The following is a 24,637-nucleotide window of genomic DNA, read 5'->3' on the forward strand; positions in this document are numbered from 1 at the left end:
TATATTAATCTTTATTTAAAAAAAATAATTTTATTATTTAAATAAATAAAATTAAATCTAGAAAATAATAATAATAATTTATTAATTATAATAATAATTTATTAAGTATAATAATAATTTATTAATTATAATAATAATTTATTAATTATAATAATAATTTATTAATTATAATAATAACTACTAAAAATCTTCAATCTATAACCTACTATCTAATTGTATAAACTCTATAAACTACTATCTAATTGTTTATTAACTTAAATAAACTACAGGTGCGCTCCCCCACCACCAAAATAAACCCACCCTATAGTTTATTGAGTAATTTTTCGCTGACCAGACCCGGTTTGATTTTGGTGACCATAAACTCGGTTAACCAGGTTTTCTGGTCTAACTTAGCCTTACATTGAATCCTAAAATTTTTGTTGACATTAATTTGGACGGTTGCCGATTTGAATCTAAGTTGGGTAACACCATCGGGTTTCTGGCACTGGGTGTCAAACCATTTCAAATTAAATGCCGAATCGTAGACTACCTGAGCGCCAATCAGTTCCTGTAGGCCGTCAACTACTTTACCTTTTTGTAATTCACGAAACTTGTTATCAGCGTCTAGTAGTTTATGGAAATTAAATTTAATTTAATAAAAAAAAATAAAAAGTTTTAGAAAAAAAATTGTGAAAATAAAATAAATCTATAAAATAAAATTTAATAAAAAGTAATTTAATACTAATAATACATTTTAAATAATTTTTACTAAACTGCATAAAATTGCGATTTCTCTCTCTCTCACTCACTCACTCACTCACTCACTCACTCACTCACTCACTCACTCACTCACTCACTCACTCACTCACTCACTCACTCACTCACTCACTCACTCACTCACTCACTCACTCACTCACTCACTCACTCACTCACTCACTCACTCACTCTGTCTCACTCTCTCTGTCTCTCTGTCTCTCTCTCTCTGTCTCTCTGTCTCTCTGTCTCTCTGTCTCTCTGTCTCTCTGTCTCTCTGTCTCTCTGTCTCTCTGTCTCTCTGTCTCTCTGTCTCTCTGTCTCTCTGTCTCTCTGTCTCTCTGTCTCTCTGTCTCTCTGTCTCTCTGTCTCTCTGTCTCTCTCTCTGTCTCTCTGTCTCTCTGTCTCTCTGTCTCTCTGTCTCTCTGTCTCTCTGTCTCTCTGTCTCTCTGTCTCTCTGTCTCTCTGTCTCTCTGTCTCTCTGTCTCTCTGTCTCTCTGTCTCTCTGTCTCTCTGTCTCTCTGTCTCTCTGTCTCTCTGTCTCTCTGTCTCTCTGTCTCTCTGTCTCTCTGTCTCTCTGTCTCTCTGTCTCTCTGTCTCTCTGTCTCTCTGTCTCTCTGTCTCTCTGTCTCTCTGTCTCTCTGTCTCTCTGTCTCTCTGTCTCTCTGTCTCTCTGTCTCTCTGTCTCTCTGTCTCTCTGTCTCTCTGTCTCTCTGTCTCTCTGTCTCTCTGTCTCTCTGTCTCTCTGTCTCTCTGTCTCTCTGTCTCTCTGTCTCTCTGTCTCTCTGTCTCTCTCTCTGTCTCTCTGTCTCTCTGTCTCTCTGTCTGTCTCTCTGTCTCTCTGTCTCTCTGTCTCTCTGTCTCTCTGTCTCTCTGTCTCTCTGTCTCTCTGTCTCTCTGTCTCTCTGTCTCTCTGTCTCTCTGTCTCTCTGTCTGTCTCTCTGTCTCTCTGTCTCTCTCTGTCTCTCTGTCTCTCTGTCTCTCTGTCTCTCTGTCTCTCTGTCTCTCTGTCTCTCTGTCTCTCTGTCTCTCTGTCTCTCTGTCTCTCTGTCTCTCTGTCTCTCTGTCTCTCTGTCTCTCTGTCTCTCTGTCTCTCTGTCTCTCTGTCTCTCTGTCTCTATATATAAAATATACATATTTTTAAAAAAATTAAAAAAAAACTTTGAACCAACTATTCGGTATGTTTTGCAAATCGGTGTACTCGACCACTACCGGTGCCCATTGATTACCATTGTATCGCATCAGATATCGACGTGTAATAGTCGGTTCGTCTACTTTATATTTATCGCAACTGTACGGAAACGACTGGCCAACAAAATGGACCAAATTATCCACTTTGTAGGCACTGTTAGACGATTTACAATCGCCATAGATCTGTATAAACTGAAAATTTGTTACTATTATTATTATAAATAAATAAATATAATAATAATAATATCAAAAAAAAAATAAAACATAATTATTATTTGCAATTAAATAGTTTTACAAAAATTAATTAATTAATTAATATATCTTACGACGTGTTGGTCCACCAATTGATTGTTGAATAAAATCTATATAAAAAAATAAAATTGTGATAAATAAAATTTATTTTAATAATTATTATGATTTAAATTAATAAAATATATAATTTATGATTAAATATTTATTATAATTATTATTGAAAATTAGTTTTAATTACATACATATATTCAACAACAATAGCATAATAATAGATGTATTGGATTTAATGATTAACATGATTACTTTAATTAGTATTTAATTATTAAAAATTAATTTAAGTTTTAATTTGATTTAACTAAATGACTATAAACTGTTAGCTAAATAAAATAATTATTTTAGTTTAAATAGAAAATAATAATAATTATATATATATATATTATAGTAGATTTTATTTGACTATGTTTAATCATGATTATACAAAAATTTAGCTATAATAAAAATTAAATTTATTATATATTTTGAAACTAAATAATATGAAACTCATACTTGATATACAGTAATAATACAATATTTATTTTAATTTTAATGTCTAATAGATAGTGTTGCTTAATATGTTTAATAAAAATAAAAATTAAGGTTTTTTTAAAAAATAATTATTTTAGTTAAGTTTTAATTAAATATATATTTAAATTATTAATAATAATATATATTACATTAAATCTATTAAGACTCTCTCTCTCTCTCTCTCTCTCTCTTAGATATTTTACAATTTATTAGTATAATTATAAATATATAAATATAATATATAAGTTAAATACCAAATTTTGCTATAATTTTATTACATATTACATTATTACATATATATTTAGTAAAAATAATATTTATTTTCTCAGAAAAATTCAATTAATAAAAAAAATAAATAAATCATATTTAATAGTATTAAATTATTATTATAATAACTATTATTAACTATAATATATACACACATACACATACACATACACATACACATACACATACACATACACATACACATACACATACACATACACATACACATACACATACACATACACATACACATACACATACACATACACATACACATACACATACACATACACATACACATACACATACACATACACATACACATACACATACACATACACATACACATACACATACACATACACATACACATACACATACACATACACATACACATACACATACACATACACATACACATACACATACACATACACATACACATACACATACACATACACATACACATACACATACACATACACATACACATACACATACACATACACATACACATACACATACACATACGTATTATCAAATAACACTATTATATTACATTAGTTTTGAATTGTTTTCCACAATACAATTACACGTGATGTAAACAATAACACATTTTTAAAAAATAAAATTAACTACAATTTAAATTGAATTAAATTAAATATTATTGAATGATATTAGTATTAAAATACTATCAATTAAAGTGCTCTCAAACTAAATGACAATTTAAAGTCATGTCCGATACAGTATCACTAAATTTGGTCTCAAAAGTGTGCCATTTATTGCAAACTAAATGCAATGAATTGTTTGATGTCATCGACAAAAAGAGTGGTAACATTAAGAAGGATGATATCAAGACATATATCACTGAAATGGTAAACATTGCCATCAATGAGAAGACTAAATATGAAGAAACAGAGATAAATATGACATTAAATACGGTCAACAAAACACCAGTGATATCCCAATCAATAGAAGACAATGATTTTAACGACCTCGAAGACAATAACCACATCGACAGCCAAATTGAAGTGATTTCTAGTCAAAGAGTGGTAAACATTGACACCATTGATGACAGACTTAAGACATTAGAGAAAATACTATTGAATTTCAAGACAAAGTATAGCCAAAAACAAGACACCAGAAGACATTCATTTCAATGTTACAGATGTCTTAAATTTGGACACAAAGCTAATCAATGCAGAAGTACTTTAAATTCAAGTTCAAGACATAATCTAAGACATGATCGAAGACCTGATTCAAGACCTGATTCAAGACCTGATTCAAGACCTGATTCAAGACATGATTCAAGACATGATTCAAGAGATAATTATCACAATAGACGACAAAACATAAATCAATTCAAACAAAACTTCAACAGATATGGTAATCAAAAACAGGATTTTTTGCCCAACACTCGTGTGTTTCACAATCAAAACACAAAACCATATCAAGTGATGCCGTTTCAAAACAATCAATTGTTTCAACAATATGTACCAAACATGTCATATCTTCCAAATCAATCAGTGATGTCGGCTATCAATCCTCAAGTTTTTCAATACATAAGCCCACAAACGTTACATCCAATGAATTAAACAAAAATGTAAGCAATAATAACATAAATGTATATTTTACTAATGCTCGGAGTTTATGCAACAAAATTAATTTACTAAAATATAAATTAATTGAACTAAATATAGATATATTAATAGTTAATGAAACTTGGTTTACAAACAATTTTCCTAATAATCTTATTTCTACTAATTATAAAATTTTTCGTAAAGATAGACAAAAAACAAAAGGCGGCGGATGTCTAATAGCTGTTAAAAATATATATAAATGTATAGAAATTTTTAATTTATTTGATAAACAAGAGAGTATTGCAATTGAACTTATAATTAAAAATTTGAAAATTTTGTTAATTACGGTATATATTCCTCCAAATAAACAATCAAATTTAGATCTATATAATAATTTAGATAATGAAATAAATAAATTACAAAAATTAACAAAATATGATAGTATAGTAATAGTTGGAGATTTGAATATTAATTATGATCTAAAATCAAATAATTTTGCGATAAAAATCAATCAATTGTTTAATAGTTATGGTTTCAAACAATACGTAAATGACATAACATATCCAAAAAGTAATAATATCTTAGATCTTATTTTTTGTAATTCAAATCATATTTTTAATGTAAATACTGTTGAAAATATTTCACAAAATTGTGATCATTTAGCTTTAAATTTTAATATTAATGTTAAGAAAGTTAAAAATACAGTTATTAAAACTCAAATAATTAATATTATCAATGAAAATAATTTATTAAAATTTAATGAATTATTATATGAGATTAATTGGGAAACAGTTTGTATTGACTGTATAAACATTAATGAAATTTATAACAAAATTGAAATGCATTTTCAATTACTATTTGATAAATCATTTCCAATAAAAGTTATAAAATGTAGAAATAATACTAAATATCCAAAATATATACATAAATTAATTATTAAAAAACGTAAACTTTCTAAGCTATATCAAGTTAACAAAAAACACAAACATTTATCTACTATTGTAAAACTAAACAATGATATACATAAACAAATAGAGATTTATGAAACAGAGAAAATTAATAATTTAATAAATAAATCAAAAAGTTTTTCAAGTTTTTACAAACATATAAAAAACATAAACACAGATAACAACAATGATATTATTTTTAAAAAAGATTCAAAAAACATAATAGAAATCAAAGAGATTATTGAAAATTTTAATAAACAGTTTAACTCTAACTATAATTCTGATATAAATAACGATACAATTATTGCAAATATTAATACATATAATGAATTACCAGACATTGACATATCATATAACGATATATTAAATGCTTATAAAACTTTTAAATTTAACAAATCAAATGGTATTACTTTTATTAACAACAAAATTCTAAAAAATTGTTTGAATGGGTCGACAAAATTGTTATATTTTTTATATAATAAAATTATTTTTTACAATAAAATGCCCAAAAATATGATGTTAGCAAAAGTAACTCCTATTTTAAAAAAACAAAAAAATAAACATTTGTTTGAATCTTATAGACCTATTACCGTATTACCCAACATATTAAGACTGTTTGAAACTATTATATTAAACAAAATTAAACCTTATATTATTGCTAATAATTTGATACCGTACGAACAGTACGGTTATAAAAAACATATAAGTTTACATAACCAACACATTGATATACAAAATATAATATTTAATGGTTTAAATGATAAAAATTGTATCTGTGTAGATTTAATATTTACAGATTTATCTAATTGTTTCGATACAGTACCACATGATAAACTAATAAATAAATTAAGTGAATTAGGAATAACTGGACAATATTTATCTATAATACAAGATATTTTAACAAATAGGAAACAGTTTGTAGAATATAATAATTTATATACAATTCCTAATAAAGTTGGTAGTGGTGTAGGCCAGGGATGTGTATTAAGTCCTATTGAATATAATCTTTATGTATCAGACTTACCTAATTATATTAACTGTCCTACATTTCAATGGGCTGATGATACGGTATTTGTTAAGATTATTAAAAATACAAATGACATTAATTTATTACAAAATGATTTGAATATCTTTGAAAATTATTGTAATGATAAACATTTGAAATTAAATGTAAATAAAACAAAACACTTGAGAATTACATTAAAAAACTGTAAATTAAATACATATTATATGAATAATATATCTATCGATACTGTTATAACACACAAACATTTAGGGGTTACCTATGATAATAAAATGACTTTTAGCTCTCATTGTAATGATTTACATAAAAAAGCTTTTTCTAAATTTTATACATTAAAATATATTTGTAAAAAAGTAAACGGAAAAACATTTTTAAATATGTATAAAACATATATACTTCCGATCATTGAGTATTCAAATATGTGTTGGACTCCAACTAAAACACAATCAAATTTAATTGAGTCAATACAACGAAAGATTACTAGATATATATGTTATAAATTAGGTTATGTTAATATAGATTATGAAAATAGATTAAAAATTTTAGGTTTAAACACATTAGATAATCGAAATAAAATTAAAATATTAAAACATGTTTTTCAAATCAAATCTATGTCCAACACTGTACCTAACAATTGGTTTAATATATTAAACTTTTATAACACATCACGTAATGGTATAAAAATTAAAACAAATTTTAAACGTATTGTGTTAATTGATAAACATTTTTTCAATTATTGTATAAATTTATTTAATTCATTACCAATGTATATTAGAAACGAATCTAATTATAAAAAATTTGTAAATTATTTATATGAAATTTTCAATGTATAATCATTATTTATGAATACAACTTGTTATGTATCTCATTGCTTAATGCTAAAAATAAATTATTATTATTATACACATACACATACACATACACACAATTAACATTAGTATATAATTAGTTAGTTATATCTATCCCAATAAACCTATTGTTTATTAATCAACTTTGCGCTGACCAGACCCGGCTTAAATTTGATGACCATATATTTGGCCAAACATTTTATATTTCCAATCTGGATAGTTGTTACAGGATAATTGAGCTTGGTAACACCCGACCGTTTATGGCACTGCTGGTCAAACCATTTACCATTGTATCTGGCCTTATAGACTACAGGTGCGCCAATCATATTGTATGGGCCGTCCATTACTGTACCTGTCCTCAGTGTATCAATATAATTACCTATTAATTGAATACAATAATAAAAAATTAAACAATTAATATATTAAAAAAACATAAATTAAAATATAATTAATATTTAAAAAAAAACTAGATTTAAGGTAAATAAAAATTAATATTATCAATTTAAATAAATATTAATATTATCAATTAAAATTAAATTAATATTTTAAAATAAAAATCTAGATTTAAGTTAAACAAAAATTAATAAATTATAAATTAAAATAGAATTAATATTTTTTTTAAAAATAAAAATAAACTGGATTTAAGGTATAAGAAAAAAATAATATAAATTAAAATTAAATTATTTTGTTTTTATTTAAAAAAAAAAACTGTTGCCAACCATTTTGTGTGTTTTGCCAATCAGTATATACGACAACAATAGGCGCCCATTGACTATCATTATAACGTAACAGATATCTAGCGGTTGCCTTAAGCGGCGGCGGTTTACTAAACAGTTCGCAATTGATATCGACTACCAGTCCCTCAAAACATACCAAATCGTTGACGACAGTGTAGGGCCAGTAGTCCGGCTGCCCTGAGCTACAGTTGCTGAATATATCGATAAACTCAAGCTCTGTAGCTATTATTTTGTATAATTTCACCCAAAAAAAATATATATATATATAACTAATTTAATTTTTGATATAAAATTTTATTATTTTATTTTTTAAAAAATAAATAAATATGTATTACTGCGAGTGTTTCTATCGATTGACAGTTGTTTGCAAACTATATTTATATTATAAAACAAAAAAAAATATTAGTATTAGTTATTATTAATAATTGTTTTTTATTTATTTATATATTATTTTGTTATATTAATTAATTTAATTAATAATAATAATAATTTCAGTTATATTAATTATAGAATAATTATAATAAATATAACTAAAATTATTATTATTATTATAGTAATTAAATTGTATAATAAGCACAAACATATAATTAATTTAATTTAATTTAATTAATTACATATTAGTTTTATAATAGACATAAACAACAGCAACAGTACTAAACTAAACCAATGATTTGAATACATAATAATAATTATTATTATTTAATAACAACAACAACAACAAAATAAACAAATAAATAACTAAACTTTTTTTTTAGATAAATATTTTATATATAAAACAGTAGTTTATTTTAAAAATACAATAAAATTTTATTAATTTAAAATAACAAATATTTTTTTGACGTAATAACTAATACAGTAAATGATAGTTGAATATTGTATACTAATGATTGTACAAATTTTTTAAAAAATAAATAATATTTTTACAAAATACATAATGTGTTAAATAAATCTAAAAACATATTTTATAATAATTATTTTATTTTTAATTTGAAATATATGATTAAAAAAAACATTTTTTTATATAGAAAACTATACGATTAATAGTTTATGATAAATATTATATTTTTATGTATTATTAGTATCTATAATATTATTATTATTTTTAATTAAAAACTTTATTATTAGCTTATATACAACAAAACAAATAATTTAATTATTATTTAATAATTTTTTTTATATAATATTTGATGTATTTTTAAATTAAATTATTTTTTAAAATTAAAAACTTTATTATTAGCTTATATACAACAAAACAATTTTTAATTATTATTTAATATTTTTTTAAATAAAATATTTGATATATTTTTTTTAATTAAATTATTTTTTTAAATTAAAAACTTTATTATTAGCTTATATACAACAAAACAAATTATTTAATTATTATTTAATAATTTTTTTCAGTATAATATTTGATATATTTTTTTTAATTAAATTATTTTTTTAAATTAAAAACTTTATTATTAGCTTATATACAACAAAACAAATTATTTAATTATTATTTAATAATTTTTTTTCAGTATAATATTTGATGTATTTTTAAATTAAATTATTTTTAAACTTGAATCCAGGTTTGTATCGATGATATCCCGGCTGATGTCTGGCCAGACATATGACATCTATGTAGGGCCTCCTCAACAGCATATGAAACTCGCCGTACAGTACATCCAAGTGCTCGACACCCTCAGGGCTGGAGCATCGGGTGCTCAGATAATGTTCATCGTATAGTTTAAGTTTATAGACACTGGCACCTACCAGTGCACCATCACTAATATATCCATTGCCAATCAAATAATGATAAGCTATTTAAATAGATTTTTTTAGACAAATAAAAAACAAATTATTAGTATTTTAAATCTAAAAATTTTATTTTATTTTGTTTTTAGATCTACTATTTAATGTAAAATAAGAGAAATTTATAAAAAAAATAATATAAAATTTATATTATATTATATTAATTTATATTTAATTTCTAATAGAAATTTCTATATATTTTTCATGATATATTTTTAACACTACATTGTTTTTACAAATAAGTAATAATTTTTATATATATTAGTATTAATTTATTTAATTATTAGTATTAATTAGAGTTAAAATCTAATTTATTTGTAATTATCTGTAAAATTCTTATATATACTGTATAATAAAAAAATGGTTATTAAAACTGATTATTATTTATTATAATTATAATTATTTTACATATATATATATATATATGTATCCCATTTTGTATAGTAGTATATATAATATAATGTTATATGAATATAATATTAATTAAGTCTCATTATTAATATATTATTTAAAAAAATAGTTATCGATATAGGGGTGGGGGGTGGGGTAATCCCATAGTATACGACAATAGTAAAGTTAAATTTCTATAGAAATTTATTCCCTGAGAAACTTTCCCATAGAAACTTTCTCAATGGGAGAAATTTATTAGAAACTTTTTATTATTAAAAATCTCATGTATGATACTATACATACGTTTGTGAACTTGTGGACGAAATTTAATGGTTACCACCGATGACAGCACTTGATTGCTATCCAGTATTATTGTAAACAACTGTTGCCTGAGCTCCGGGTCCACATAAAACTGGTCGCACGACCGATTGATACCATCAAATGATAGCGTGTTTCGTATGATTTTCTGGACACTAATCGGTCCCAAACTGCGGCACTCGTCGTATATTTCTATTAGTCTTTCGTCGATAGCTTTTAAATAATAAAAAAATTAGTTAAATATATATATATTTTATTAAAAAAAAAATAAATAAATAAAATTTAAATATATGTTTATTTTTGTTGTTGAATGACTATTACCTGTACATATAGAAAATAATGCTATAATATATAACACTATATATAGTTTAATATTAATATAATTGTTATTAATTATATTTAACGCAAGCATACTTACAAAAATTTATTTACTATTTTTAACAATAGATTTGCTATTTATATAAAATTTTTATTTGAAATTGATTTTTTTCAGTATATTTTGCTAAAAAAAATAATTTACATATAAGAAATAAAATATAATACAATAATTTATTTTTAAAAAAATATTTTATTAATTATTATAATAAATGTATTCAATTAAAATTTTTATCATAGTTTTGCTTATAATATAATGATTTAATTTTAATAAATATTATATAATAAATGATTTTTATCTATAAAACAATTTATTATTAATAAATAACAAACTAATTGATTGACTAATTGCTCATTATTTAAAAAAAAAAATTTTTTTATAAAATTTAAATAAAACTATCTTAATAAATGTCATTAAAATATATTACTGTATAATACTGTACTTTTTTTATCAAAGATATTACACACAAAAAATATTGAAATATTTGAAATTTTCTTAAAACAATAATTGTATAACATTTATAAAATACTTTTTTTTATAAATAAGTTAAATAATAATTTTTTAACTGTTATTCAAAAAAATATTTTCAAATATATTTTATTATTATTATTATTAATACTCTTATTATTATTATTATTATTATTATTATTAATACCCTTATTATTATTATTATTATTATTATAAAAATACTTATTAATAATAATATATTTGTTTTAATGTTCAATGTTAAAGATAAAAAATAAAAATTTTTGTTTTTATTTATAATAATAATAATAATAATAATAAATTTATTACAATCTTTCATAAATAAAATAAAAAAATGAAACTATTATTTTCATAATAAGATTACAGTACTTGATAAATATTATAAGTCATAGTTATATAATATAAAAATTATAAATTTTTTTAGATTAATTGATTACTTATTTTTATAATAAAAAATATTATGATTTTCATTTATTAATACATTATTATTTGAATAATTTATTATTTAATAAAAAATTAATATTTATAAATCTAATACTATATAAAATAATAGTTTATTATATGCAACTATAATATGTTATAACTTTTATGATAATATTATATTTTTTAAATATATAGATTTTATATAAATTATTATTTTATATATACGTGAATTTAACTAATAAATTATTAGTTGTTTATTTGAAATGTTAATTTTAAAAAAAAATAATAACATTGTCACAATATTAATGTTTTCAAATAAGTTTTTTTTTAAAAAAAAGTAGTCATTAATTATTTATTAGAAGTTTATAATTTGAATATTTTCCAAAAATTATTTCATTAATACTATATTTATATTATAAATATTATTTATTTATTTTTATTAATATACTTTAGATATAAATATTAATACATACATTAAAAAAAATAATATTAAAAAAAGTTAAAATATCAAAAGTTAATTTTTGTTGTTGTTGTTATTTATCTAATTATTATTGAATATTACTATATAAACATTATTTTTCAAAAAAATAAAATAATTTTTATTTTATTTCAAGTAATATTACTATTACTTTTTACTTATACTAAGTAATAATATCATAAAATCAATATACAATATAATACATGTATTACGTTAACGTTATAATATATGTATTGTATATTTGATAATAAAATATAAATATAACTTAATTTAGTGCATAAAATTTTTATTTTGAACAAGTTAAGTTTTGTTTGTTAATGTACTGTAAATATTTTCAATGATTTATAAAAGTGATCTTAATAATAATAATAATTAAATATTTTATCATGCTCACTAGTTATTTATTAGTAACTATATTAAATGTTAAATTTTAATATGATTTATTATTTTTATTTAATTATTTTATTACAACAATAATCATATCAATTAAAACTAGTAACTAATTGTCATATAATTTGTGTATAAAATAGTAAAATAAAAACTTTTACAGTATTTTGAAAACTATAATACAAAAAAAAATAATAACAAATTTAATCAATTATTTTGTTGATATTTTAAGATATCAGGTATAATATAATATAATATATATATATTATAATCACTAATAATTTAATTCAATAAATATTCAATAACTTATTTTTAACAAATTTTCATTTTTTTTAAATTAATAATAGATTGCTTTCAATAATAATAATTAATATTTTCATTATTAAATATCAATTAATTTTTCAAAAAAACAAAATTATGTATATTATCGATAAATTAGTTAAACTAGTTATCGGTTTCGATGATAGACAACATCATATACCAGGCCAAGTGTTAGGCATTGAATTATATGAACAATATTTAAGGCGAAACTATATGTTTGTTACCGACAATGTATGTAACTATCGATTGGGTATTATTCAATGGAAACGCCGTTTTATGGCTTATCTACAAAATTTAAATATTTGGTTACATATTATAAAATTTCTATTAGTATTTCTAACTAATAATAATACTGATAATAATAATCAATCAATAGATCTAGTATTATGTAATCAATTTTTTATAATACCAAATGGTTTTATAATGGAAATATCTATAGCTTTGTTAATCTTATATTTTATAATAGTAGGTAAGTGTATAACTTTGAAAAATTTTAATTAATTAATTAATTAATAAATATTTTTTTTTATTAATCAATGTTTGAACAACAAAAAAAACAGACAAAAATTTTTGTCTAAATTAAAAACACAAAATTATTAAACTATATATCAGGTATATATAGAGATATGAGTCAAATAGAAAGTTTCTCTAATAAATTTCCCATTGAGAAAATTTCTAGAAAATTTCTCAATGGCAAATAAATTTCTATAGAAATTTAACAGTATTAATGAGACATAATACTATACAGTATATTATACTATATATATATATATATATATAGTAAACAATTAACAATAAATGTATTGGATTTCATAATTGTTTTAATTAGTGTTTAATCAAAAATTAAAAAAAAAATAATAATTTAAGTTTTAATTTGATTTAACTAAATGACTAAAAACTGTTAGCTAAATAAAATAATTATTTTAGTTTAAATAGAAAATTTATATTATAATATACCGGTATATATATATATATATTAGTAGATTTTATTTGACTATTAATGTTATTACATGATTATACAAAAATTTAAGCTATAATAAAATTAAATTTATTATATATTTTGAAACTAAATAATATTGAAACTCATACTTGATATATACAGTACAGTACAATACAATATTTATTTTAATTTTTATGTTTAACAGTTAGTGTTGCTTAATATGTTTAATAAAAATAAAAATTAATGTTTTTTTATTACTAATAATTATTTTAGTTAAGTTTTAATTAAATATATATTTAAATCAATAATATATATTACATTAAATCTATTAAGACTCTCTCTCTCTCTCTCTCTCTCTCTCTCTCTCTCTCTTAGATATTTTACAATTTATTAGTATAATTATAAATATATAAATATAATATATAAGTTAAATACCAAATTTAGCTATAATTTTATTAAAAAATAAATTAAAACATAAATACATATATATTTAGTAAAATAATATTTATTTTCTCAGAAAAATTCAATTAATAAAAAAATAAATAAATCATATTTAATAGTATTAATTTATTATTACAATAACTATTATTAACTATAATATATATATATATATATACACATACACGCACATACACACACACATACACACACACATACACACACATACACACACATACACACACATACACACACATACACACACACATACACACACATACACACACACATACACACACATACACACACACASACACACACATACACACACATACACACACATACACACACATACACACACATACACACACACATACACACACATACACACACATACACACACATACACACACATACACACACATACACACACAAATACACACACACATACACACACATACACACACATACACACACATACACACACAAATACACACACATACACACACACACACACACACACACACACACACACACACACACACACATACACACACATACACACACACATACACACACAAATACACACACACATACACACACATACACACACATACACACACATACACACACACATACACACACATACACACACATACACACACATACACACACATACACACACATACACACACATACACACACATACACACACATACACACACATACACACACATACACACACATACACACACAAATACACACACAATTAACATTAGTAAAGTATATTATAGTTATATCTAATATCCAAATAAACCTATTGTTTATTAATCAACTTTGCGCTGACCAGACCCGGCTTAAATTTGATGACCATATATTTGGCCAAACATTTTATTTTTCCAATCTGGATAGTTGTTACAGGATAATTGAGCTTGGTAACACCCGACCGTTTATGGCACTGCTGGTCAAACCATTTACCATTGTATCTGGCCTTATAGACTACAGGTGCGCCAATCATATTGTATGGGCCGTCCATTACTGTACCTGTCCTCAGTGTATCAATATAATTACCTATTAATTGAATACAACAACAAAAAATTAAACAATTAATATATATTAAAAAAACATAAATTAAAATATAATTAATATTTAAAAATAACTAGATTTAAGGTAAATAAAAATTAATATTATCAATTTAAATAAAAATTAATATTATCAATTTAAATAAATATTAATATTATCAATTAAAATTAAATTAATATTTTAAAATAAAAATCTAGATTTAAGTTAAACAAAAATTAATAAATTATAAATTAAAATAGAATTAATATTTTTTTTTTTAAATAAAAATAAACTAGATTTAAGGTATAAGAAAAAAATAATAAATTATTAGAAATTAGAAAAATTAAATTATTTTGTTTTTATTTAAAAAAAAAAACTGTTGCCAACCATTTTGTGTGTTTTGCCAATCAGTATATACGACAACAATAGGCGCCCATTGACTATCATTATGACGTAACAGATATCTAGCGGTTGCCTTAAGCGGCGGCGGTTTACTAAGTCCGGCTGCCCTGAGCTACAGTTGCTGAATATATCGATAAACTCAAGCTCTGTAGCTATTATTTTGTATAATTTCACCCAAAAAAAAATATATATATATAACTAATTTAATTTTTGATATAAAATTTTATTATTTTATTTTTTAAAAAATAAATAAATATGTATTACTGCGAGTGTTTCTATCGATTGACAGTTGTTTGCAAACTATATTTATATTATAAAACAAAAAAAAATATTAGTATTAATTATTATTAATAATTGTTTTTTATTTATTTATATATTATTTTGTTATATTAATTAATTTAATTAATAATAATAATAATTTCAGTTATATTGATTATAGAATAATTATAATAAATATAACTAAAATTATTATTATTATTATAGTAATTAAATTGTATAATAAACCCAAACATATAATTAAATTTAATTTAATTTAATTAATTACATATTAATTTTATAATAGACATAAACAACAGCAACAGTAATAAACTAAACCAATGATTTGAATACATAATAATAATTATTATTATTTAATAACAACAACAACAACAAAATAAACAAATAAATAACTAAACTCTTTTTTTAGATAAATATTTTATATATAAAACAATAGTTTATTTTAAAAATACAATAAAATTTTATTAATTTTTAAAATAACAAATATTTTTTGACGTAATAACTAATACAGTAAATGATAGTTGAATATTGTATACTAATGATTGTACAAATTTTTTAAAAAATAAATAATATTTTTACAAAATACATAATGTGTTAAATAAATCTAAAAACATATTTTATAATAATTATTTTATTTTTAATTTGAAATATATGATTAAAAAAAACATTTTTTTTATATAGAAAACTATACGATTAATAGCTAAGTTTATGATAAAAATATTATATTTTTTATGTATTATTAGTATCTATAATATTATTATTATTTTTAATTAAAAACTTTATTATTAGCTTATATACAACAAAACAAATAATTTAATTATTATTTAATAATTTTTTATAAATATAATATTTGATGTATTTTTAAATTAAATTATTTTTTTTAGAATTAAAAACTTTATTATTAACTTATATACAACAAAACAATTTTTAATTATTATTTAATATTTTTTTTAATAAAATATTTGATATATTTTTTTTAATTAAATTATTTTTTTAAATTAAAAACTTTATTATTAGCTTATATACAACAAAACAAATTATTTAATTATTATTTAATAATTTTTTTTCAGTATAATATTTGATGTATTTTTAAATTAAATTATTTTTAAACTTAAATCCAGGTTTGTATCGATGATATCCCGGCTGATGTCTGGCCAGACATATGACATCTATGTAGGGCCTCCTCAACAGCATATGAAACTCGCCGTACAGTACATACAAGTGCTCGACTCCCTCAGGGCTGGAGCATCGGGTGTTCAGATAATGTTCATCGTATAGTTTAAGTTTATAGACACTGGCACCTACCAGTGCACCATCAGTAATATATCCATTGCCAATCAAATAATGATAAGCTATTTAAATAGATTTTTTTAGACAAATAAAAAACAAATTATTAGTATTTTAAATCTAAAAATTTTATTTTATTTTGTTTTTAGATCTACTATTTAGTGTAAAATAAGAGAAATTTATAAAAAAAAATAATATAAAATTTATATTATATTATATTAACTTATATTTAATTTCTAATAGAAATTTCTATATATTTTTTATGATATATTTTTAACACTACATTGTTTTTACAAATAAGTAATAATTTTTATATATATTAGTATTAATTTATTTAATTATTATTATTATTAATTAAAGTAAAAAATCTAATTTATTTATAATTATCTGTAAAATTCTTATATATATAATAATAATAATAAAATGATTATTAAAATTTTACAAAAACTAATTATTATTTATTATAATTATAATTATTTTAAATACAGTATATATATATATATATATATGTATCCTATTTTGTATAGTAGTATATATATATATATAGTATAATGTTATATGAATATAGTATTAATTAAGTCTCATTATTAATATATTATTAAAAAATAGCTATAGATATGGGGATCCTATAGTATACGACAATATTAAATGTTAAATTTCTATAGAAATTTATTCCCTAAGAAACTTTCCCATAGAAACTTTCTCAATGGGAAATTTTCTCATAGAAACTTTTTCAATGGGAAATTTTCTATAGAAACTTTCTATTTTACAAAATCTCATGTATTTACTATTACATACGTTTGTGAACTTGTGGTCGAAATTTAATGGTTACCACCGATGACAGCACTTGATTGTTATCCAGTATTATTGTAAACAACTGTTGCCTGAGCTCCGGGTCCACATAAAACTGGTCGCACGACCGGTTGATACCACCAAATGATAGCGTGTTTCGTATGATTTTCTGGACACTAATCGGTCCTAAACTGCGGCACTCGTCGTATATTTCTATTAGTCTTTCGTCGATAGCTTTTAAATCAAAAAAAAAAATATTTTTAAGTTTTATTTAGTTAAATATATTTTTTAAAAAATAAAAATAAAATTTTAATATATTTGAATGCATTACCTGTACATATAGAAAATAATGCTATAATATATAACACTATATATAGTCTAATAATAATATTATTATTATTAATTATATTTAACGCAAGCATACTTACAAAAATTTATTTACTAATTTTTAACAATAGATTTGCTATTTATATAAAAATTTTTATTTGAAATTGATTTTTTTTCAGTATATTTTGCTAAAAAAAATAATTTACATATAAGAAATAAAATATAATACAATAATTTATTTAAAAAAAAAATATTATAGTAATTATTACAATAAATGTATTCAATTAAAATTTTTATCATAGTTTTGCTTATAATATAATGATTTAATTTTAATAAATATTATATAATAAATGATTTTTATCTATAAAACAATTTATTATTAATAAATAACAAACTAATTGATTGACTGATGAGCAATTGCTCATTATTTTTTAAAATTTTTTTTTTATAAAATTTAAATAAAACTATCTTAATAAATGTCATTAAAATATATTACTGTATAATACTGTACTTTTTTTTATCAAATATATTACACACAAAAAATATTGAAATATTTGAAATTTTTTTAAACAATAATTGTATAACATTTATAAAATACTTTTTTTTATAAATAAGTTAAATAATAAATTTTTAATGTTATTCAAAAAAATATTTTCAAATATATTTATTATTATTAGTACTACCCCTATTATTATTATTATTATTATTATTATTATTATTATTATTATAAAAATACTTATTAATAATAATATATTTGTTTTAATGTTCAATGTTAAAGATAAAAAATTAAAAATTTTGTTAAATTTTAATATGATTTATTATTTTTTTACAACAATAATCATATTAATTAAAACTAGTAACTAATTGTCATATAATTTGTGTATAAAATAGTAAAATAAAAACTTTTACAGTATTTTGAAAACTATAATACAAAAAAAATAATAACAAATTTAATCAATTATTTTGTTGATATTTTAAGATATCAGGTATAATATAATATAATATATATATATTATAATCACTAATAATTTAATTCAATAAATATTCAATAACTTATTTTTAACAAATTTTCATTTTTTTTTAAATTAATAATAGATTGCTTTCAATAATAATAATTAATATTTTCATTATTAAATATCAATTAATTTTTCAAAAAAACAAAATTATGTATATTATCGATAAATTAGTTAAACTAGTTATCGGTTTCGATGATAGACAACATCATATACCCGGCCAAGTGTTAGGCATTGAATTATATGAACAATATTTAAGGCGAAACTATATGTTTGTTACCGACAATGTATGTAACTATCGATTGGGTATTATTCAATGGAAACGCCGTTTTATGGCTTATCTACAAAATTTAAATATTTGGTTACATATTATAAAATTTCTATTACTATTCCTAACTAACAATAATAATAAATCAATAGATCTAGTATTATGTAATCAATTTTTTATAATACCAAATGGTTTTATAATGGAAATATCTATAGCTTTGTTAATCTTATATTTTATAATAGTAGGTAAGTGTATAACTTTGAAAATTTTTAATTAATTAATTAATTAATTAATTAATATTTTTTTTATTAATCAATGTTTGAACAACAAAAAAAAACAAACAAAAATTTTTGTCTTAATTAAAAACACAAAATTATTAAACTATATATCAGATACATATAGAGATAGAAGTCAAATAGAAAGTTTCTCTAATAAATTTCCCATTGAGAAAATTTCTAGAAAATTTCTCAATGGCAAATAAATTTCTATAGAAATTTAACAGTATTAATGAGACATAATACTATACAGTATATTATACTATATATATATATATATATATATATATATATATATATATATATAGTAAACAATTATACAAAATGGGATATCTATATATWAATAAAATAATTATAATTATTTAATAATAATTAGTTTTTTTTTAAAAAAAATTATTTACAATTCTAATATACAGTATATATATATATCATAGTTTAATATAAATAAATAATTTTGTTTTTTACTTAAATTAATAACCAAAAAAAATACTAATACTAATACTTATATATTTAATTATTACTTTGAAAAAATCAAAATGTAATTAAAGCTAATATTTTTGCTGAATTAACCATTTGGAGGGGGATGGGAGGGGAGGGGAGTATCCCATAGATTATTATTAGAAACTTTCCAATAAATTACCCTATTATATATATATATTTTTAAAATTAATAAATTTGTTGTTGTTGTTGTTTCCAACACTTTTTTTAGGTACATATCTATTATATAATGAATATATTGGAAATGCTAAATATATGGACCTGTTTTATATGCTTGAACTACAGTCTAATTTGAAATTTTCAAATCAAAAAGATTTAGACTATTTTGAAAATCGTTGCCTATTTTTATCGAAATATATTATAATTATTGTTGAATTGACATCATATCCGATATATTTTCTGAATACATATTTACTAGTAATGCTATATATTTCCTATAAAAATGATTTAAATATTGTTTGGTTAATGGTTTGGTGGGCACTGGGATGTTGGGCTATACGTACATCAGTGGCACTGATGTTGACTTCGTTTTTCTTTGTCTATATTGTATCCCTGTATTTAACAATAAGATTCAGACAAACATACTGTCCGTTTAAATGGAAAACTATGAAAGGTATTGAAATTAATTAATTATTATTACAATTATTTATTATTATTATTACAATTATTTATTATTATTATTACAATAATTTATTATTTATTATTACTATTATTTATTATTACTATTATTTATTATTACTATTATTTACTATTAATATTATTTATTATTACTATTATTTATTATTAAAATTATTTATTATTAAAATTATTTATTATTAAAATTATTTATTATTAAAATTATTTATTATTAAAATTATTTATTATTATTATTATTATTAATTTAAAAAAAATATATTCAATAGATAAACAAACAAAAAMTAACATTAAAATAAATGATTTTTTTTTTAAATTAAATAATTAAGTAATTTTTTTACTAATACTAATAATTTTATTTATTTATTTATTTTTTGTGTAATTTTCATAATTAGATTTTAATGATAAACTTTATGGACAACTAGTCGATCACAATGACTGTACAAAACTAACTAATGATATTAATTCGTGGATAAAAAATTTGATATTAATTTTTTATTACATGTTTATACCGATATTGGATTTTTCGATCATATATCTAATATCGGAAACTAATTTAATAATTAAATCGATAATATTTTCGGCTATAGTAGTGGTAGCCTTGAATTCATTGATGGTCAGCCGTTTTCTGGTCAATATTGGTACCGAAGCTCATAGACCGTACGTATATATGACTGGACTGATAGCTACCAATCAATCGTTGATGAGACGGACGGTTAGGCTGAAAACTGGCCGACTGTGCGAACAACTAAGCGGACCGTTGATTGGCATTTATTGCGGAAATTTTTTCCCGTTTACTAGTTATGAGTTATTTTTATTGGTCGGTAACTGTTGTCTACAGTTTACATTGTTTTTAGGTTTATTTAAACAATAGATATATATATATATAATATAAAACATTTAAAAAAAATTAAATTATAAGTATCTAATTGTAAATTATTATTATTATTATTATTATTATTACTATTTTTAAATAATTTATTAATAATATTAATTTTTTTAAATAATTTAATTTATTAAATATTAAATAAAATTTATATTATTATTTTGTTTATGTTTTTTTAAAAAAAAATATATAATTTTGTTGTTCAATGTTAGACTTATTTTGTTTGTTTGTTTGTTATGATAAAATTTTTACTTAAAAATATTAAATTATATTTTTTTTACTATTAGTTTATTCAATAACAACAGTACTGTCATATACTTTAGTTATTATTATATTGTAAATAAAAAAATAATTATTTAAAAATGCTCATCAGTTTTATTATTATTTTAATTTTTATGAAAACATTACAAAAATAAAAAATTATCAAACATTACAAAATATATTTTCAAAAAATATTTAAAAAATTGATTATATATTTTGAAAAAAATTAAAATATTATTTTTAATTAGCTTATAATTAAATCAACAAAACTTAATTAAACAAAAATATAGTATAATATATAAACTAAATACTAAAATACTAAAAAACTATATGAAAATTACAACAAAAAAACAATAATAATTATTATTATATAATAAATTGTATAATAATATTATTATTTAAATTTTTTTTTTATTAATTACTTTGAATTAATAACTAACTGGACGTTAGGTCGTTGTCTGGCCTCCCGATGCACTTGACTGAACAGAAAGCCCGGTTCGTAGGCATTATAGCCGGGCTGTTGTCGGCCGCGGCAAACAAAACCGTTTCCGTCCGGCAAATTGAATTGCAACTGACCAGCGGTAACGTTAGCTCTACGGAGTCCCGGTTCGCGGGAACAGTCGGTTCGCATTTGCAGGTCGTCGTAGACTTTCAGCCGATATACTTGTGCACCAGTGAAGGCACCTCTGACTACCGTTCCGTACGAATGCCAGTGATGTTCATCTATTAGTGATTTATTAAATAAGATTTATATTTTATTGTTTAACAAACAGAGAGACAGAGACAGAGAGAGAGAGAGAGAGACAGAGAGAGAGAGAGAGAGAGAGAGAGAGAGAGAGAGAGAGAGAGAGAGAGAGAGAGAGAGAGAGAGAGAGAGAGAGAGAGAGAGAGAGAGACAGATAGAGAGACAGATAGAGAGACAAATAGAGAGACAGATAGAGAGACAGATAGAGAGACAGATAGAGAGACAGACAGAGAGACAGACAGAGAGAGTGAATACATACTGCCTTTGATTTGCTGTACAAACGAAAAGTCAACAATACTGGACACCACCTGATTATTGTCGGCCAAAATCAATGAAAACAATTGCTGTCGTCGATGGCCGTCAACATAGAACAGATCGCACGTGGCATTTGATCGTCCAATATAAAAGGCACGTAACACGTGCTTGACTTCRGGAGCTAACGTGCCTTTAGTTTGCTGGCATTGTTCATAGTTTTCCATAATACGTACTTGGCCAGCTTAGTTTAGATAAATATAAACAAGCAAATTTAGTATATTTATATTTATTTATAAATAAATGTGCTAGATACTAAAAATTTAATTAAATTAAATAGATTTTTTTTAAATACCAGATAATGCCAATTAAAAGTGTTTAAATTTAAGTAATTTATCGTTTATATAGTTAACTTTACGCTAAGCAAGGTTACTTTTTAGTATACAGTTACCTATTATATTAGGTTAGTTATATATATATATAAAGTACCTTGGCTAAAACATTACATAATATTACTTAAAATTTTTTACTTTAAACACTTTTAAGTGGCATAAACTGTATGCATAAAAAATGTACTGGATACAAAAAAWTTAATTAAATCAAAAAATAAATAGTTTTTTTTAAATACCAGATAATGCCAATTAAAAGTGTTTAAATTTAAGTAATTTATCGTGTATATAGTTAACTTTACGGGTAAGCAAGGTTACTTTTTTGGTATACAGTTATTAGATTAGTTATATATATATATATAAAGTACCTWGGCTAATATTACTTTTAAAAAATTTTWAAAACACTTTTAAATRGCATAATCTGTRTACAAAAAAYAATWATTATTATATAWTATATTACTCCTAGAAAATTTAGGTGGATCATTGCGTTCAACATAAATGATCTTGGTACTAGTATCGGCGCCTACAGTTTTTTGTTGTTGGCCATTGGCCATCATAGTAGTAGTAGTAGTAGTAGTAGTAGTGGGCGATACAAACCCGGGTGGTTGTCCCATATTTGTAAACTGTTGACCGTTTAATATGTCTATTTAGTTTTAAAAATAAAACTTATTAATTAATTAATTTAATACCAAAAAATTAATATTATTATTATTAGTTTTATTTACCTATTTGTTGTAATATGTTTGCCAACAATAATAGACAAATTATCAATATATTTGTA

General features: G+C 21.7%; 3 protein-coding genes across 3 annotated transcripts; all 3 read right to left on the reverse strand.

Annotated features, from left to right (window-relative positions):
* Positions 1-162: 162 nt before the first annotated feature.
* LOC128955615 (uncharacterized) lies at positions 163-2,561 on the reverse strand. The gene is made up of 4 exons (XM_054301292.1): positions 2,418-2,561; positions 2,250-2,285; positions 1,905-2,129; positions 163-603 (listed from the first exon to the last, which is right to left on the reverse strand). Exons 1-4 carry the CDS (start codon positions 2,470-2,472, stop codon positions 302-304), a joined length of 618 nt encoding a protein of 205 aa, XP_054157267.1. The 5' UTR covers positions 2,473-2,561; the 3' UTR covers positions 163-301.
* A 4,969-nt stretch (positions 2,562-7,530) lies between these two features.
* On the reverse strand, positions 7,531-8,809 carry LOC128956448 (uncharacterized). Its single transcript, XM_054302189.1, has 4 exons — positions 8,757-8,809; positions 8,478-8,513; positions 8,125-8,364; positions 7,531-7,784 (listed from the first exon to the last, which is right to left on the reverse strand). Exons 1-4 carry the CDS (start codon positions 8,776-8,778, stop codon positions 7,531-7,533), a joined length of 552 nt encoding a protein of 183 aa, XP_054158164.1. The 5' UTR covers positions 8,779-8,809.
* Positions 8,810-22,888: 14,079 nt separating this feature from the next.
* Positions 22,889-24,637, reverse strand: LOC128956464 (uncharacterized). Its single transcript, XM_054302190.1, has 4 exons — positions 24,582-24,637; positions 24,317-24,499; positions 23,475-23,711; positions 22,889-23,193 (listed from the first exon to the last, which is right to left on the reverse strand). Exons 2-4 carry the CDS (start codon positions 24,468-24,470, stop codon positions 22,889-22,891), a joined length of 696 nt encoding a protein of 231 aa, XP_054158165.1. The 5' UTR covers positions 24,471-24,499; positions 24,582-24,637.

This window comes from Oppia nitens, unplaced genomic scaffold, assembly GCF_028296485.1.
Source record: "Oppia nitens isolate AA-2021 unplaced genomic scaffold, nextdenovo-longstitch-racon4-pilon3 scaffold12_pilon_pilon_pilon, whole genome shotgun sequence".
In the NCBI taxonomy this organism is placed as follows: Eukaryota; Metazoa; Arthropoda; class Arachnida; order Sarcoptiformes; family Oppiidae; genus Oppia; species Oppia nitens.

Excerpts from the sequence above, each read along its gene's own strand:
- LOC128956448 (XM_054302189.1), bottom strand. The coding sequence starts at position 8,778 with ATGTCTATTATAAAACTAATAT. Across the intron at positions 8,514-8,756 it reads GTCTATTATAAAACTAATAT|TTTGCAAACAACTGTCAATC; the intron begins GTAATTAATTAA and ends ATATAAATATAG. Across the intron at positions 7,785-8,124 it reads TTGGCAAAACACACAAAATG|GTAATTATATTGATACACTG; the intron begins GTTGGCAACAGT and ends TTCAATTAATAG.
- LOC128955615 (XM_054301292.1), bottom strand. The coding sequence starts at position 2,472 with ATGTTAATCATTAAATCCAATACATCTATTATTATGCTATTGTTGTTG. Across the intron at positions 2,286-2,417 it reads GCTATTGTTGTTGAATATAT|ATTTTATTCAACAATCAATT; the intron begins GTATGTAATTAA and ends TTTTTTATATAG. Across the intron at positions 2,130-2,249 it reads AATTGGTGGACCAACACGTC|TAACAAATTTTCAGTTTATA; the intron begins GTAAGATATATT and ends TAATAATAATAG.